At 50.1% G+C, this 15,769-nt stretch overlaps 1 protein-coding gene and 1 pseudogene across 3 annotated transcripts in view; one reads left to right on the top strand and one right to left on the bottom strand.

The window, feature by feature from the left end:
• Positions 1 to 6,726, bottom strand: part of RAB11FIP5 (RAB11 family interacting protein 5) — a 35,085-nt gene extending 28,359 nt beyond the window's left edge. For both annotated transcript variants that reach the window (XM_080932267.1, XM_080932268.1), the window contains exon 1: positions 6,198 to 6,726. In XM_080932267.1, the coding sequence (XP_080788393.1) occupies positions 6,198 to 6,628 (431 nt within the window). In that variant the 5' untranslated portion in view covers positions 6,629 to 6,726. The remainder of the gene's footprint in view (positions 1 to 6,197) is intronic.
• Positions 6,727 to 7,137: 411 nt separating this feature from the next.
• Positions 7,138 to 15,769, top strand: part of LOC308432351 (large ribosomal subunit protein eL28-like) — a 36,765-nt pseudogene continuing 28,133 nt past the window's right edge. The window contains exon 1 of the transcript in view: positions 7,138 to 7,234. The product of the transcript in view is annotated as a large ribosomal subunit protein eL28-like (transcript). The remainder of the gene's footprint in view (positions 7,235 to 15,769) is intronic.

The following is a 15,769-nucleotide window of genomic DNA, read 5'->3' as shown; positions in this document are numbered from 1 at the left end:
CTATGCAGTTCGCTTGCTTGCAATGCAGGAAGTAAGTCTGGAAGCTGAACCCAGAGCTGGAAAGACTGGATGCCTCTGAGAAGGGGAGCAGGGTAACCCAAGATGGGGTGGGGCGAGATGTACCCTAACTCAGCTCAATTCCCCTTGCTGCCTTTCCCCATACTTCTGAAGTGGTCCCTTCCCTAACCACTAGGCATCATTGGGTATCTTCACCCCCAAGAGGCCCACCCTGGTTCCTCTAGCCCTGAGCACACTCTCCTGACTCCTTTCGGGAGTGTCTGTTTGCTGACTCAGTGGGGTAACAGTTTCCTACTAAGTGTCCTCTCTAACATATTGCTGTCACTCTCAGAAGGGGTGACCCATTTTCCCTCATATCCTCCTCAGCACTTCCTAGGCATAAGGGTTACAGTGAGACCTCAGCAAAGGCTTCCCAGATACTGAAAAAAATGGGTAACAAAAAGCAAGTGGGTGCATCTCTGCAAAGGAAGAACAAGTCCAACAAGCATGGGGCACACAGAGAAACTAGGGAGATTTGGTGGGAGATTTGATGGGAGATTTGGTGGGCTCACCCAAGTCTGAGGGGTGTCTCAGGCCTCACCCTATCCAAACAATACTTATCCCCTAGGAAGAACAAAACCCGGCTAGAACTATAGACACCTATAAACAGCTTAATTCATAAATTCAGGGACAGCTGTTCCCCAAGGCCAACCCCAAGATCTGGAGATCTGTATTAAAGAGAGGAAGCCTTAGCAAGACACCTTCCTACCCCCACCGAGCACCAAGGAGGGTGTATAAACCAATCCCATGGTGATGTGGTCAAGTTCAAGTCCTGTCATGAGTTAAAGTCAATGCACCTCTCTGTGCCAAGAACTACTCAGCCATGAAGCAAAGAAACAGCAATGACAGCCCATAGGCTTGCCCTGGGGTGAGGGAAGTCCTAGAAAGAACAAGACAGAAAGAACCCACTGATCCTGGGGCCTGGAGGCAAATAGGCTCTCTGATGACTACCCAACAGGTCTCTAGGGTATGTCACCGCCTCAGGGAGGATGGTCTTGACTATAGCAAACCCAGTGGCCCATCTGCTCCGAATATAGCCAGGTTCCTTCTGAGCTCAAAACCACGGGTGCTTCTGGCCTGGTCCCTGTCTCTGGAAGCCTCCCATTCAGACTGATCTTGGACTTTGCCATGTGCTCCAGGGAGGTGTCCAGAAGAAGCTACTGTTCCAGGTCTGCAGAGAGCTCACAGATGCCCTCCTGCTTCCTATGAGCTATGTTCCCACAGAGGGCCACACCCTTTCTGCCCACTGAGTAGCTTCTGGGTTCTCTTCTCCCTGTTCTGACACTTTCTACACATCCAGCTCTCCTTGAGCTTTGAGCCTAGAATCCCCAGAGTAAAGACCACTGGATAGGAGGAGAAGCTAAGGTGAGGCTGCAGGCTAGCTGACCTGCTAGATCCTCTCTCCACAGCATCTCTCCGATAACTCTGCTCACTGTTGGCTGAAAAGGCACTGGGCCTAACCACACGCAGGGCCTCATGGTAAGACCCGTCATCCATAGGGAAGCCAACTCAAGAGTGAACTGTTTCCGTACTGTGATTCCAGGACCCACCCTATGACTCGGTAAGGAGAAATGGGGGCTGATCCCGAGCAGAGCAGCTCCTGTCATCATATTAGTCATCTGTCCCGCACAGGGTGGGAGGGGCAAGGGAAACATCTGGTGAGGGCCAGACCAGCAGTTCAGCAGTGCAGAGAGCCGCCCAGCGCCGGGGTGACTGCAATAACCAGGGGCAGCCAGCTGCAGCCTGAACTGCGCAGCAAGTTCCAGGTTGGCCTCAGATATGCAAGCAAACTGTCACAAAGAGAAACAATCAAAGGAAAGCCAGCCCTCAGGGTCAACCAGGACTGTGGTTCTGCTGGCTGGTATCTTGTCTCATTTGCCTAGTGCAGTGGGGAGGGGGAGTGGGGTTGGTCACAGACCCTGGTAACTGCCTGGTTCTGGCCCAGGGCTCAGGGCCAGGAGCAGGGACAGATTCAAAGGAAAAGGGAAGCCACTGTGCCAGGGAGAAGTCACACTTCCTCCCTCTCCGCCTCCACCCCTGAGCTGCTGCTCAAGCGACCCCAAATAGGGATAGGCCACCAGGCCACAATCAAGAAATGAAGCCTGCTCGCCCTAATGATGACTTCTGAGTGTGGCCACACTCCTTGCCTCTGCAGGTAGCTCCATTCTCCAGACCTGGGGTTGAAGCAGAAGCCTAAACCAGAGGCCTGAGGGGGCCTCCGCTGCATTTTAAAAACAAGGTCACATCCAGAAGCCAGAAGTGGAAAGAAAGTTGTAGGGGTATGGGATGAAAAGAAGCCAAGAGACCCTCAAAACACTAAGTGCAATGTCCTGTGCCAGTCACCCCAGATCTTAGGGTGGAGAGGAAAGAGAATCAGAAACTTAAAGTGACCATGTCCAGTTAGAAAGAAACTCTGCCTCAGACCTCCACACCCATGAGCTTCCCTGGGCCCTCTCAAAAAAAAAAAAAAAAAAAAAAAAGATAAACCAGGGGCACAGGCTGGGCAGGAACTGAGCCACTGGAGGGGCAGTTAGCAGCCTGACCATGGGCAGTTTCAGATGACGAGAGAGGACAACTGGTCCCATCTGACAAAACCACAGTGTGGCTTTTCCAGAGGACCAGCCCAATCTATTTCTGTATCATAGGGTTCAAGGCTGTGGCCAGGGAAGAAGGAAACTGTGTCTCCACACAAGATGGTACTAGGTCCTCCCCTTCTTCAGGATGGACCAACCATCTCTCAGGGTCCAAAGGCGGGTCTCTATACCTAAAAAGCTTTGGGACAGACTCCCTAGCCTCTTACTCCAAAATTCTTACTTTTCTTCCAAATTATTCAGGGTCATTCCCTGTGGCACAAGCCACATTCACAGCAGTAAGCCCAGGAGAGTCCAAGTGTCCCCATCTGACGCCTCAGGTAACAGAGAACACTAACTGCCACCACCCCATCTAGGTCCTGGGAGCAGGCTGGCAAACCTGGCTCCCGTGAGTTCCAGGATGGGGGTTCGGGGGAAGACAGTGGTGGTGAGAAGTGGGAAGGGAGTAGCACCTTGGAATTGTCCCCACCACAACATCAACACTGATGTCACGCAGGCAGATGGTGCTCCAGAGGGGAAGTAGCTCTAAGTGTCATGTGCACCATGTTTTCTGTGTTGCAAGCTCCTTCTGTGTGGGCTAAAGTGTAGCTCAGCATTAGTGTATACTTCTCTAGCACCCACTGGCATGGAGGCCCATCCCTGGTATGGGTTGTGTGGGGAGCACAGAGTGTGGATTTCCTCTTTAGATATTTCAAAAGCGTCCAGGAAAACCTCTTGCATTGAAGAGCACCTCACAGAGAAGTGGGTTTCAGGGGTCCCTCAGCACAGAAGCAAGGAACCGGCACTGTGCCAGCGTGCCTTCCTCCAGGGCATGGGCAGTGCCAAGCAAGGCTGCCGGGGGAGCTGCAGAGCCGCCATCAGGTGACCTTAGGATCAACGATGCCTCTCAGGTGCAGCTCAAGTTCTTGGGCCTCCCAAGGCCTTAGAAGGCAGCTGAGGATTCTGAGACTCCTGTCGCCAACCATGGACACGAGACGCTCTCAGACTTAAAAGTTTTTGAGCAGTTCTTCTAAGGCAGAGCACTTCTTCCAGATATGGGCTGCCAGATGCTGTTGCCAACCTGTCTTTCCACAGCTCTTTACTACCCCTCCCCCCCCCACACTGCACAATCCTCTGTATTATTTCATTTTCCACATCAACCCTGGGGAGGTATAAGTTACCCCCATTTTAAAGACTAGCAAACTGAGACACTCAAGAGTTTACCTGCCTTGCCGTGAAGGAGCACAGGAGAGAGAAACTTTTCAGCCTGTCCTTCCCAAGTCAGATTCTCTGGGTGGCAGGAGACCGCCACCTCTTCCCCTGCTCCTGCCTCCTAGAGTGAATGCAGTGCTTTTCCAGATTCCAAAGCTGAGCACATTGCCCTCTGCCTCAGTGGCTCAGGCCAGGATGGCCTAGAAAACACCTCTGGGAGCAGCCATTAGAACCCAAGGGCTGTGGGACGGAAATGGCAGCCTTGGCTCTCCATCACTGAGCATGCTGTGAGGTCCAGTGACTACAGGAACAGAGCGGGCCAACTGTGTGGACTTTTCCTCTGCCCACCCTAAGTGCCCCACTTCCTGCCCTCTCCAACTCTATAAATAATCCCAGACAGGGCATCAGCAGAAAGGCAGCCAGGTGGGTGTGAAGAGAAGCCTGTGGAAAAGATGACTTCTCAACATAAATTAAAGCTCCCGTTCCGTCAGGGTCTCCTGGGAGTACTGTTCTTGGCTGAAAACAGGCCCACCTGGACTTGCAGGTGGCCAGCTCCACCAAGACAGATTCAAGGCCAAGAGGGAAGCAAGGGCATGAACAACAACAAAAATCAAAGAAGCTTCTCCCCACAAGCCAGTCCCTCCCCACATCCCTTTTAGTCTACCCTCCCCCAGTGCATACCCCCCATATAATGTACCAGCCTGGTTGGAGTAGCTATAGGGTGATGGGGTTATGGGAATTCGGAAAGGAAGGAGCTCAGAGATCAGGAGAGAGCGGTTCGTCCCACACCCAGCCCCCTGATCGGCCTGGTCCGGATGAGGGTAGAGACACAAACCAGGGAGGGAAAAGAAGAAAACAAGGACCAAGTTATACCTCATGACTCCACACCCAGCCACTAAACAGCAAGTCATGAGGGAAGGAGAGAAGCCAGGGGAGGGAAGATGAAGTCAGGTCACAGCCCTGCCTGGAATGTGCCCAGGTCTAACCCACCCCAGCCACGTCAGGCCAGCCAGGAAAGCCCTTCCCTAGTCATGTTTTGGAAAAAAAAAAAAAAAGAATTGTTCAAGGTCAGATCCTTTCTATTCAAAGCCTGCCCTCCTCTTAGTCTGCACAGAGCTGAAGGCTCATCCCTCTCCAGCAAGCCTCCCTCGATTTACTCAAAACCAACAGTTCTCCTACGGAGGGATACCACTCCGTACCCATTCTCTAGGACCACCCCCAACACCAGGAGGCTTAGAAATGAACTGGCCCAGGCAGCTACAGCAGGTGGTCAGCCCCTGGGACTGACTTCTAGATAGTCCCTGGCCCAAACAGGAAAAGGTGATCCAAGTATTAGGTCTTCTATTTGTTTATTTGGTTTGGTTTTCAAGGCAGGGTTTCTCTGTGTAGCCCTGGCTGGCCTGGAACTCTGAGAGCCACACATCTCTGCCTCTCAAATGCTGGCGTTAAAGGTGTCACCGTTGCAAAGGCAGATCTTAGGTCTTGATCTTAACCCTACAGAGGACAAACTTGATAAAATAAATGTTTAACCTCTTCTCCTTGCAGCCAGACTCTGGTGTCTCTGGCCTTTGAATCCAGCACTGGGGAAGCAGAAACAGCAGAACCTCTGAGTTCAAAGGCAGCCTGGTCTACACAGCACGCTCTAGGGCAGCCAGGGCTATATAGAAAGACCCTGTCTTAAAACAAAACACAAAACAAGAACCCCTCCTATCCTTTCTAGAGAAAATAATCTGGAGAACCGGAAGGCATTGTAACCCTCCAGTTTTAATGACTGACAGTCTCCCTGACCCAAACTGATCCAAATGTCCCTTTTCTTTACTCTGAGGTGGCCCAGTGATCTCAACCCTGGTACCCTAGACAGAGTGAGGGGAGTATGTCTACATGGTGATAGGCATTCCTGAACATTCAAAAGGCAGGTGTCCTGTGTAACCCCTGGGAACGCTGGGGCATATCCCTTCAATCTTGCCTGGGAAGATAACACCTCACCTTGCTTGCTTCTACAAGGTGAGATTGTCTCTCCATTCCCCTACAGGCTAGGCACCTCTTTGAAGAAAGGAAGCCAGACCCTGAAGTCTTGAAATTTCCCTTCTTGAATTCCCACAGCCTCAGAATCCCATTCCAAACTTTCCTTGGCCGTGTATTACTAATGCTTGGTCACTACACCAACTCCAATAGGCCTTCCAGGCCCACCAGCCTGCTTGGGAGACAGTCGAGGGGCCAGAGGGCTGAATGAGAAGTAACAACTAGTGTGTCGTTTTGTGTCCTTGAATGGGAAGATGGGGTCCAGACATCCCAAGCAGCCCCGCCCGGTTAGGCCTTCAACCGTTCTGTGCCTGCTCCCAGCACCCCCAGACTCACTGCGTATGCTGGGCGCGGCCTGCGCGGAAGACCTCGTCCAATGCTACGGTTGCCCGGCCTAGAAACTTGTCCACACCGATGAGCGAGCGGTGCATGGTGGTAAGCACCAGCTCGCAGGCGGCGTTGGGGCCGGAGGCCCAAGGCGCAGGGCCCGCATCTGCCTCCTGTGCCCGCAGCAGGCCGTCTAGGGCGCCGGGTGGCAGCTCGAACGAACACTCTTCGCACCATTCCGGGCAGCCTTGCGTCTTCTCCACCACGGAGGTGCTGTACTTCTCTCGGCCCACCTGGATCACCGTGTACGCGTCGCTGGTGCTGCCGGCGCCCGAGCTCTTGCCCCTCAACCCGCTGGCCCGCAGCACGGTCACCTGGACGTGCGTGGGCAGCCACCGGGAGGACCCGGCCGCCGGTTCAGCGTCCCGCACCAGGGCCATGGTGGACCCTGGGGCCGAGTGACAGACGTGGCAGCCGCGGGATGCTGTCGGGAGCCGGTTCCCCGCGCCGCCTGCAGCGCTCGGACCGCCGCGGCTGCGGGATGGCCTGGGCCGAGCGGGCCGCCGCCTCCCCGCCGCCCCGCCTCCCGGGCGGCCGGCCGCCCAAGCGACGTCACGCCCCGCCCAGGCCAGGCCACGCCCCCAGTTCCACCAGCCGCTTGCTGCCTACGAAACCCAGAGAGGGGCGCGGCCTCTGCAACGATGTGGGCGGAGCTTTCTCACTGGCCCAGCCCCTCTGGGGAAAACCTCAAGCTCCTGCTGCCGTACTAAAAGGTGACCCGCGCAGAAGGGGCGCGGCCTCTGCACGGGTTGGAGGAGAGGCTTGAGATCTGGCCACGCCTTAATCACGACCGGATTCGCTCGTGCTCAGTGCGGAGCTGTAAAAATGGAGGTGGTTTCGGGAGCAGGCAGCTAACAGCCTCTGCAGAGAGGTGGGCGTGGTTACCACCATGGTCCCGCCCCGTTTAGGAAACGACTCCGAGCCAGAAAACCGGACCTTTGCATTTCCATCCCCCTCGCTCTACCTGGGCGGTTTTAGGTTTTCCTGTAAGCCCCTCTGCTCCTGACACCCCTCGCCGCTTCGAAGATCCATTCCGCTCTGCGTGGGCTTGAGGGTAGATAGATGCCTACTCTAGAGATCCCCTAAATCGCATATGCGCTCCATTTTCAACTCTCGGCTCCATATATGTGATGACCTGGAGCAGCTGCCTAGGTGCTGAGAAGTCACTGGAGTGGGACTTCAAACAACTATTCCTTTGTTTTGATTTTTCCCCTTTTTTTTGAAACGGGATTTCTTACGTAGTTCTGGCTCTCCTGAAGCTCGCTATGTAGATTAGGGCTTGAATCTATAAAGTTTCCTGCTTCTGCTGAGTGCTGGGATTAAAGACAGGTTCCACCAGGACAGAAGTTTTTTTGGTTTCCACCATGTTGTGTTTTTGTTTGTTTGTTTGTTTGTTTTTTATTTTAAGATCAAGGGCTTACAAGTTAGACTTGCTCGTCCACGAACTCCCGCCCGCTGTCTTTAAAACTTTTGTGTGACCGAGTATAGTGGTGACACCTTTAATCCCAGCACTTAAACCTGGAAGGCAGAAAGGGGAAGACCTTTGTGAGTTTGAGGCCAGCCTGGTCTACTTAGTGAGTTACAGGCCAGTGAAGGCTGAGTGAGGACTTTTCAAAACAAACGAAAAACCCCATTAGGCTTATATACAAACCGGGCGAACATGGCCTTGTTCGTAGTAGACGAGCACTCGAGCACTCTACCACAGATCTAATCTTCAACCTCTAAGTCCACTCATGGCTACTGTGCGTTGTGTTCTGAGAACCTGACAGCACACTTGGTTCATCATAAAGATAATGGTTAATAATTATGGATGCTGAATTTCAGCAGGAGTCGGCCAGCGACTGACTCACGAGCTGTCTGCATGACCTCACTTTTTCTATAGAGCCACCCCGTACGTGAATTTGGTTTCCCAGAAGGCAGAATTATAGGTTAGATGTACTAAGATGCATAACAAAGAAGCCCTGCTAGCACAACCTTTAATCCCAGGCAAATGAATAAAGCCTGGGGCTATGTGACAAGCCTTTACTTTCTTCTGTTAACTTTCAGAGCCTACCTTTAAATTAGATTTTTTTTTTCTTTTTTCATTTCTCAAAACAGCCTCTCTGTGTAACCTTGGATGTTGTGGAACTCTGTAAACCAAGGCTGGCCTTGAACTCACCGTAAACCACCTGCCTCTGCCTCCTAAATGCTGAGATTAAAGCCATGCACATGACTTAGAATATTTTTCAATAATATATGCATATATACTTAGGATAAAAACAGTAGGTGACCAGGTGGCTTCATTGCCACCAAACCTGACGCTCAGTGCTCACATGATAGGACAGATGAACTCCAGCAAGTTGTTCTCAAACCTCCACATGCCACTGCAGCACACTCTCCCCGCCAAATAATAATAATGATAATAATAATAATAATAATAATAATAATAATAAAATGTAAAACGCATCAGGAAGGGAGAAGAGATTTCAGTTCTCACAGGATCACCTCAGGTCACTAGGTTCCATGGCAACCACCTGCTTTACCTGATGAGCTTTCTTTTTTTTTAATTATTTATTTACCTATTTATTATATATGAGTGCACTGTAGCTGTCTTCAGACACACCAGGAGAGAGCTTCGAATCCCATTACAGATGGTTGTGAACCACCATGTGGTTGCTGGGAATTGAACTCAGGACCTCTGGAAGAGCAGTCAGTGCTCTTAACCACTGAGCCATCTCTCCAGCCCCTTGCTGAGTTTTCTTATCTGATTATACAGGAATCAGCCTGCCTCTGCCTCCCAAGTGCTGATATCAAAGGTCTTCTCCACCATTTTGGGCCCTTTATTAACTTATTTTTGAGACTGCGTCTGTGTAGCACAGGCTGGCCTTGAAAAGAACAGCCTTGAGCTCCCGGATCCTTCTGCCTTTCCCTTCAGAATTCTGGGATTCCAGATCAGCACCTGTCTTCGATGTCAACATACTGATTTTTGTTTCTGGTAAACTGCCAGCACCTCCAGTTGTATTCCAGAGATAAACCCCAGGGTTCCACTCAGGCTGTAACTCTGTAACTTGTAACTAAGCCGCACACTTCTGAGGCAACACCTCTGAGGACATACCTCTTAAGCTCTTTGTGTTTCCAGGCCTGGGGGTTGGCTCCACCTAGCTGAATAGGTTACTCCCGACTATCTCTAAAGTTAGTGCGGGCCTTTGTCTACTGCCAGCCTGCTAAGATAGAGACCGACTTTATCTGGCTCACACTCATTCTCCATCCGGCTCCCTTCCCCTCCTTTATTGGGAGGTTCACAGGGATAGCCTTTCTTTCCTGTGCAGCGCCCAAATCTCCACTTCCTAAGTCACTTCCACTGGGAAGTCAGCACACCAGGGAAAGGAGACTCTGGAGAACTCTACACAACCTGGTCAGCCTGTGTACACTGCGGGTGTGTGATCTCCACACAGCCTGGTCAGCCTGACACTGCAGGGTGTGACTCTATCACACTTAGGTAGGACCTCCTAGTGTTCTCTCCTAGACTGACAACACCTAATATGCTGGCCCTTGAGCTTCCCGGAATTCCTCCTCCACCTCTCGAGCAGCGAGAACACTGGAAGTAAAAATATGTATTTTGTTCCACACCTGGCTTTATGTGGGGCACGGGCATTCAAACTCAGGGTCCGTCCACTGTCACTGTTGAGGTAGAACGCTTCGTACATGCCTAAACTCCATCTCCAACACTATATAAAGTAGGCCTGGGAGAACACTCCTTTATTCCTGCGAGAGGATCAGAAGAGGCCGTCCTTGGCTACCCAGTAAATTCACATCCAACTGAAGCTGCTTGTCTCCAGAGGGGGAAAAAATTGTTATTTGGAAAATAAAGGAAAAAGAAAAGCACTACCCAGAAATCAACACCGACTGCAGTTGGTCGTCTTTTCTAGTCTGCACACTATATCTGCATATAATTTGAAGGCTGTAGAGAGTAAAGGTTAAACCTGTGGGGTTTGGACACTACTGTTTACTGGCACCTTATCTCCACCCCCAAGACAACCACGTGAGGGAGGGAGGTGCTTCTGCTCCCCTCCTTTTACTGATGAGGAAACCCAAGCAGAGAGCCTAGGCCCTTTCTCTGAAGTCACCAACCGGAAGACTGCACACTGAAATTAAGTAAGAGTTTCGGTCATTTCACTGCCCGCGGCACTCTGCCCGCACGCTGGTTGTCGGCCATCTAAATGCTGCTTTGTTTTAATTGTCTGAATAAGGTCCAGTATCCCAGGCATTTTACTCAATGTCCTATTGGGGAAGAAACACCATGACCAAGGCGACTCTAATAAAAGAAGGCATTATAATTGGGGCTTGCTATAGTTGCAGAGGGTTATCCTTTATCATTATGGTAGGGAGCAGGGCAGCTCCAGGTAGACATGGAGCTGGAGAAGGAGCTGAGATATGAAAGGGTTAGCAGATTTGCCCACAGATACAGGCTCAAGTCTCCATTGCATTCCCCCAAATGAACCCAGGGTCTCCCACACTGACCAGTTCTCCTCTTCCTCTGTCTCTCCATCTCTCTCTCTCTCTCTCTCTCTCTCTCTCTCTCTCTGGTGAGTTGAAGTTCCCATTTTAACATTAGACTCTGTTTTAAATTAAAGCGTCTTTACTAATCTTCAACTAGCATCTGTCTCTCATCGTAGTTGGCTGGCTCTCCAGGTGAGCTGCCCCCTACTTCTTGCCCTCTTCCTCCCCCGCCCCCCAATAACAGGAAAACTCCAGGAAAAGGCAAAGAGAACCCAGATATACTACCCCCACTCCCTGCCCTCCTTCCTCCTGCCCTGCCCTAAGCAGTTGGCAAGCTGAGGCTTCCTGCTGGCCCAGGACTGCAACCCTAAGAGAGCAATGAAGCTTGACGGTGAAGCCCTTTGGTCTAGGAGAAAAGTCGGCCAGCTTGCTGTCTGTGGGCTGGCAAGGGGTAGCCCTCCAGATATGGAGAGAGGCATGGTGCCTCTTCCTCTAGAGTAAAAGCTGAGACCACATAGCACAGCCAGGGCAGGCATAGAGAAATCAACTCTTCTCTGAGAAGGAAAACAGGATGAGCCTGGATTATTTTGCAATAGTGGGAAGTAAGGATGTCCTGGGGGTGTGGAGTTGGGTAAGGTCTGAGGGATGCCAGAAAAACAAAGGGACTGACCAGGAAGAGCTCCAGGTGCCTTGAGCATGGTCAGTGGAGCCAGAAGGATTATCTCAAAAGAACAGGTCAATAAAGTCATTGGCAAATACTTGGAGGAATAGAGGCGGACAAACTACAGCATCCAAGTGTCCTGTGCTCTGCGCTGCTGTTTCACAAAGGGCGATTGCTTTGTGTGTTGATTGGTTAGTTGTTTTGTTCTCCAAACAGCTTTTCTGTTGCCCAGGCTGTCCTGGGACTTACTCTTCCTGCCTCTGCCTTCTGAGTGCTGGGGCACAGGTGCATGCCACCATGCTCCACAGGATTGTCCTTTTTTCTCTCTGTCTTTTGGTTTTATGAGACAGGGTTTCTCTGGGTAGCCCTGAATGTCCCCAGATTCATGACAGAGGATATCTTTTTTTCTGTCAGCTGACAAAGGCGGGGGGAGGGGTGAGACGGCGCAAAAACCACAATGAATCATAGACAGGTGCAGGAAGGGCTGCCTGGTGGTCAGCTCTGACTCGAAATATTTTAGACACCCCAGTTCATATTGACCTTTGATTTGATGGGTCCTATGTAAAACTTTGTGGAAATTCTTAAGATTAGTTAACCTCATACAGCACATTCAGAACACACAGAACAAAACAGGGTATGTGGTCAGCACGTCCGTGAACCGAGTCAATTCTGTGTCAGTGACTGACAGGAACGTTACAGCAACAATATGGAATAGCTGACAGACATAAAACGCAGTGACTTTATTTATTCTATAGATCAGGCTGGCCTCGGACTTGGAAATCAGCTGGCCTCTGCCTCCAGAATGCTAGGATTGAAGGTGTACACCACCACTGCTTGATGATTTAAAATTATTTCACAATTAGAGAGAAAAAAAACTTCCTAAAAATATTATTCAGATCTGGGAGTCTCTGCAGCTGTGTTCTGGGCAAGGAAGTGGGTGTGCCCTGGTAGAAGCAGTTACCCAGAAGGGATGGGAAGAGGGCCAGAGAGCAGCCAAGGACTCCACATCACTCCCTTGTAAGGGAGGGTACCTCAGCTGGAAGAGTTGAATTTGATAGCCAATTCAAATCAGATTAGAATATAGCAAAGGCAGATTTATAGAAGCTGTTCTCCAGAGTTCAACCAGAAGGGACGGGAGAAGAAAGGAGAGGAGAGAGAGGGGAAGGGGAAGAGAGAGAGTGACCAAAATGTCTGGATTATATAGGGAAGAGCCTCTGGGGAAAGGACAGCCCAACCCCTGAGCTGGAGAGTTGGGGGCAGGGTATGCCTGGGAGGGACTGAGGGATGCTGTGAGAACCTGCAAGCCAGGTGTGTTTCGATAAGTAAAATATGCACCTCAGTTCCTTGTCCTGGAGTCGGAAACCAAACAGAATCCTTTCCAGGTAAGGGGCCCTGGTGGGATTCTTTGTCAGGGTAGGGACCCAGACAGTGGGTAAGATAGTATAAAACTGTTGGTCCTGGACTGAGGACAGGGCCTAGTGTGAAAGACCAACCTCAGAAGCCTGACCTGAGACAAGGGCTGCAGGAAATCCAAAGCAGTGGAAGGCCTTGCAATAGTTTTTATTTCTCAAGGTACTGTAGGAGAGGTCCTGAGGGGCAGGCCTTAACTTTTGAGAGATAAACACTCTTCCTCTTCCTCTTCTCCTCTCTCTGTAGCTCAGTCAGGCCTCAAACTGTGGAGCCAAGGGTGACCTCGAACTTCTACTTCTGCCTCCCAGCCTTTGGGATGAAAGGTGTGCACAGTCCCATGTGACTCTAGGACATCCCCTGGGGGAGGAGGTGCGGGTGTCTCACCTTTAACCTTTACTGGCCTGGAGCTCACTGACTAACTGTGAGAAACCTGGCTGACCCTTAAGTAACTTCCTAGCAAAATCCCAAGGAGTGCCGGGATTTCAGGTGTGGGTCACAAGTCCAGCTCTAACACAGACTTTTAAGGCATCTTAACTGTGTGGTGTTCGTCACCAGGTTGGTAGATGTCCCACCTGTGCTGACATGCACACCCAGGTGTGTGCTCAAGTCCTGGATGTAGAGCAGTTTCTCCCATCCCCCTATACTGACTGGGATGCAGGAATAGATGGTGGCTCTGGGCTCCCAGAGGATTATCATCAGTAAGCACCATGTGAAACCACAACAAGACCCACACACAAGAGACTCCTGATTCCCAATACCCTAGAGAGGCCAGAAACAAGCAATGAACCTTTTGGTTATAGCAGTAGGGGGTTTTCAGCCAGATGTGCAGCTGGCTGGATAGAATAATCAGGTAGGAGCTGGGGATGTGCCTTGGTTGGAGAAGCACTTGCCCACATGCAAGTAGTCCTGGGTTCAGTGCCCTGTATAAATCAGTAACATCAGTGCATGCCTGTAATCCCAACACTCTGGGTGAGGAAGCAGGTGGATTTGAAATTCAAGTTTTCCTCAGCTACATCATCATCATCATCATCATGAAGCCTCAAAAGTAGCCATTCAATCCTTACGTTAGGACCTTTCTAAAAGGGCTTGACAGAGATCCTTGTGCTCACAGATAAGCAATTGGGGGAGCTAGAATGTTAGCAAACAGGTTTGTTCCCTCGAGGGAAGGAATGCAATACCTGTTAAATGCCCAGAAGGCTGGGAGCTCCTAGCCTGGTGACCTCTGTGCTATCTGTATGGACAGATGCTTTTTTCTTGGTCTGTAGAACTGATCCTTATGGGCTTTACAAGAAGTCTCGATGTAGTCACACCAACCCTTTATTTAACGTGCTTTGTTGTGCACACAGGATTGAGTTAATTCTCACCAGAGAAGATTTCACCAAACTGTGCTGAGCTTAAACATGCCTAAGATAAGCCATTCAGACTAAGACAGTCGGGGTTTCTATTCCTGCACAAAACATCATGACCCAGAATCAAGTTGAGGAGGAAAGGGTTTATTCAGCTTACACTTCCACATTGCTGTTCATCACCAAAGGAAGTCGGGACTGGAACCCAAGCAGGATTACAAACGTGCTAAAGCAACCAGCTAAATAAAAGTTTGAATATTTAATTGTAAAAGTAGTTTTTATTTAAGTCTGGACTAATTGTCTCCAGTGCTTACTGCCTTAGTCTGCTAACCTGTGCCTCGTCCTGGAAGCGTCTAACCTCTGTACAATCTAATCTAGAATGTTTTCAGTCTCTCGCTCACCCTTTCTTGTTCTTTCTGAACTCTGGCTAGTACAACCCAGCAGTTCTGGCTCAAATTCCTCTCCAAGCTGACAGCTTCAATCTGGCTTCCCTCTCTCTCCCTCCCTCCCTCTCTCTCCTGTCTCTGTCTCTCTCGCCCTCTCCCTCTCCTTTCCCTCCCCCCTCTGCCTCTCCTGAATTGCTCTGCCTGACATCATACAATCTTTGGCATTCTGTTCTAATCTGGCTCCTCGTCTGTCTTTACCTGTGTATAGCTTGTTCTCTCTTTAGCCTGTCTCAGTAAAACTGCCCTTCTCCCTCCCTCTCTCTTCACTGCTCCTCAGTTAACCTCCCTTCTCTCTCTTTTCTCCTGAGAGTTCGGCATATTCCAATTTGTCAGGTCTTTCTCAGAACCATCACTTCCTCTGCCACCTGATTAGACTTTGCTTTCAACTGTGGGTGCTTCTTCCTACGAACTAACTTTACCTTCGTTGTTTGGGATTAAAGATGTGTGCTGAGCCATTCTATAACACAAACAAGAAATTTAATGTTAGCTTCTTTCTTTCTTTCTTTTTAAGATTTGTTTATTTATTATATGTAAGTTCACTGTAGCTGTCTTCAGAGACACCAGAAGAGGGCATCAGATCCCATTACAGATGGTTGTGAGCCACCATGTGGTTGCTGGGGTTTGAACTCTGAACCTTTGGAAGAGCAGTCAGTGCCCCTAACCGCTGAGCCATCTCTCTAGCCCCTGTTAGTTATTGTGTTTACTGCTCAATGGCTTAAAATACCACAAATGTAGTGCTGGGTTGGGGGGTGAAGGCACAGAAGTGGGCAGATTTCTGTGAATTTGAGACCAACCTGGTCTACAAAGTGAATTTAGGATAGCCAGGGCTACATAGAAAGACCCTGTCTAAAAAAGCAAAGAAAGGAAAATAATATCACAAAATTATTTTTTTCTTCTGAAGTCTGGGACTGGAAATCTAGAAATAATTCCATTGGGCCCAAGTCGATGTAGGCAGGGCTGGGTCTACTGGGACTCTGTGGAGGGTCTGTTTGTTTGTCTTTTATTTATGAGTCTTTCTTTCAGCGTCTCCAGCTCCTGTGTCTATTTTCCATCTTTTACTTCCTTGGTCAAATCTCCTTTTCCCTTTAAAATGCTTAATTTTGTTATTACAAGGGGAGGGGAAGTGCTCACCGTGACACACACCGTGACACACACCGTGACACACTTGTGGAAGTTAGA

The sequence above is a fragment of the Micromys minutus genome (genome assembly GCF_963924665.1).
Source record: "Micromys minutus genome assembly, chromosome: 18".
Taxonomy (NCBI): Eukaryota; Metazoa; Chordata; class Mammalia; order Rodentia; family Muridae; genus Micromys; species Micromys minutus.
This window is presented reverse-complemented; position numbering and strand designations above follow the sequence as displayed.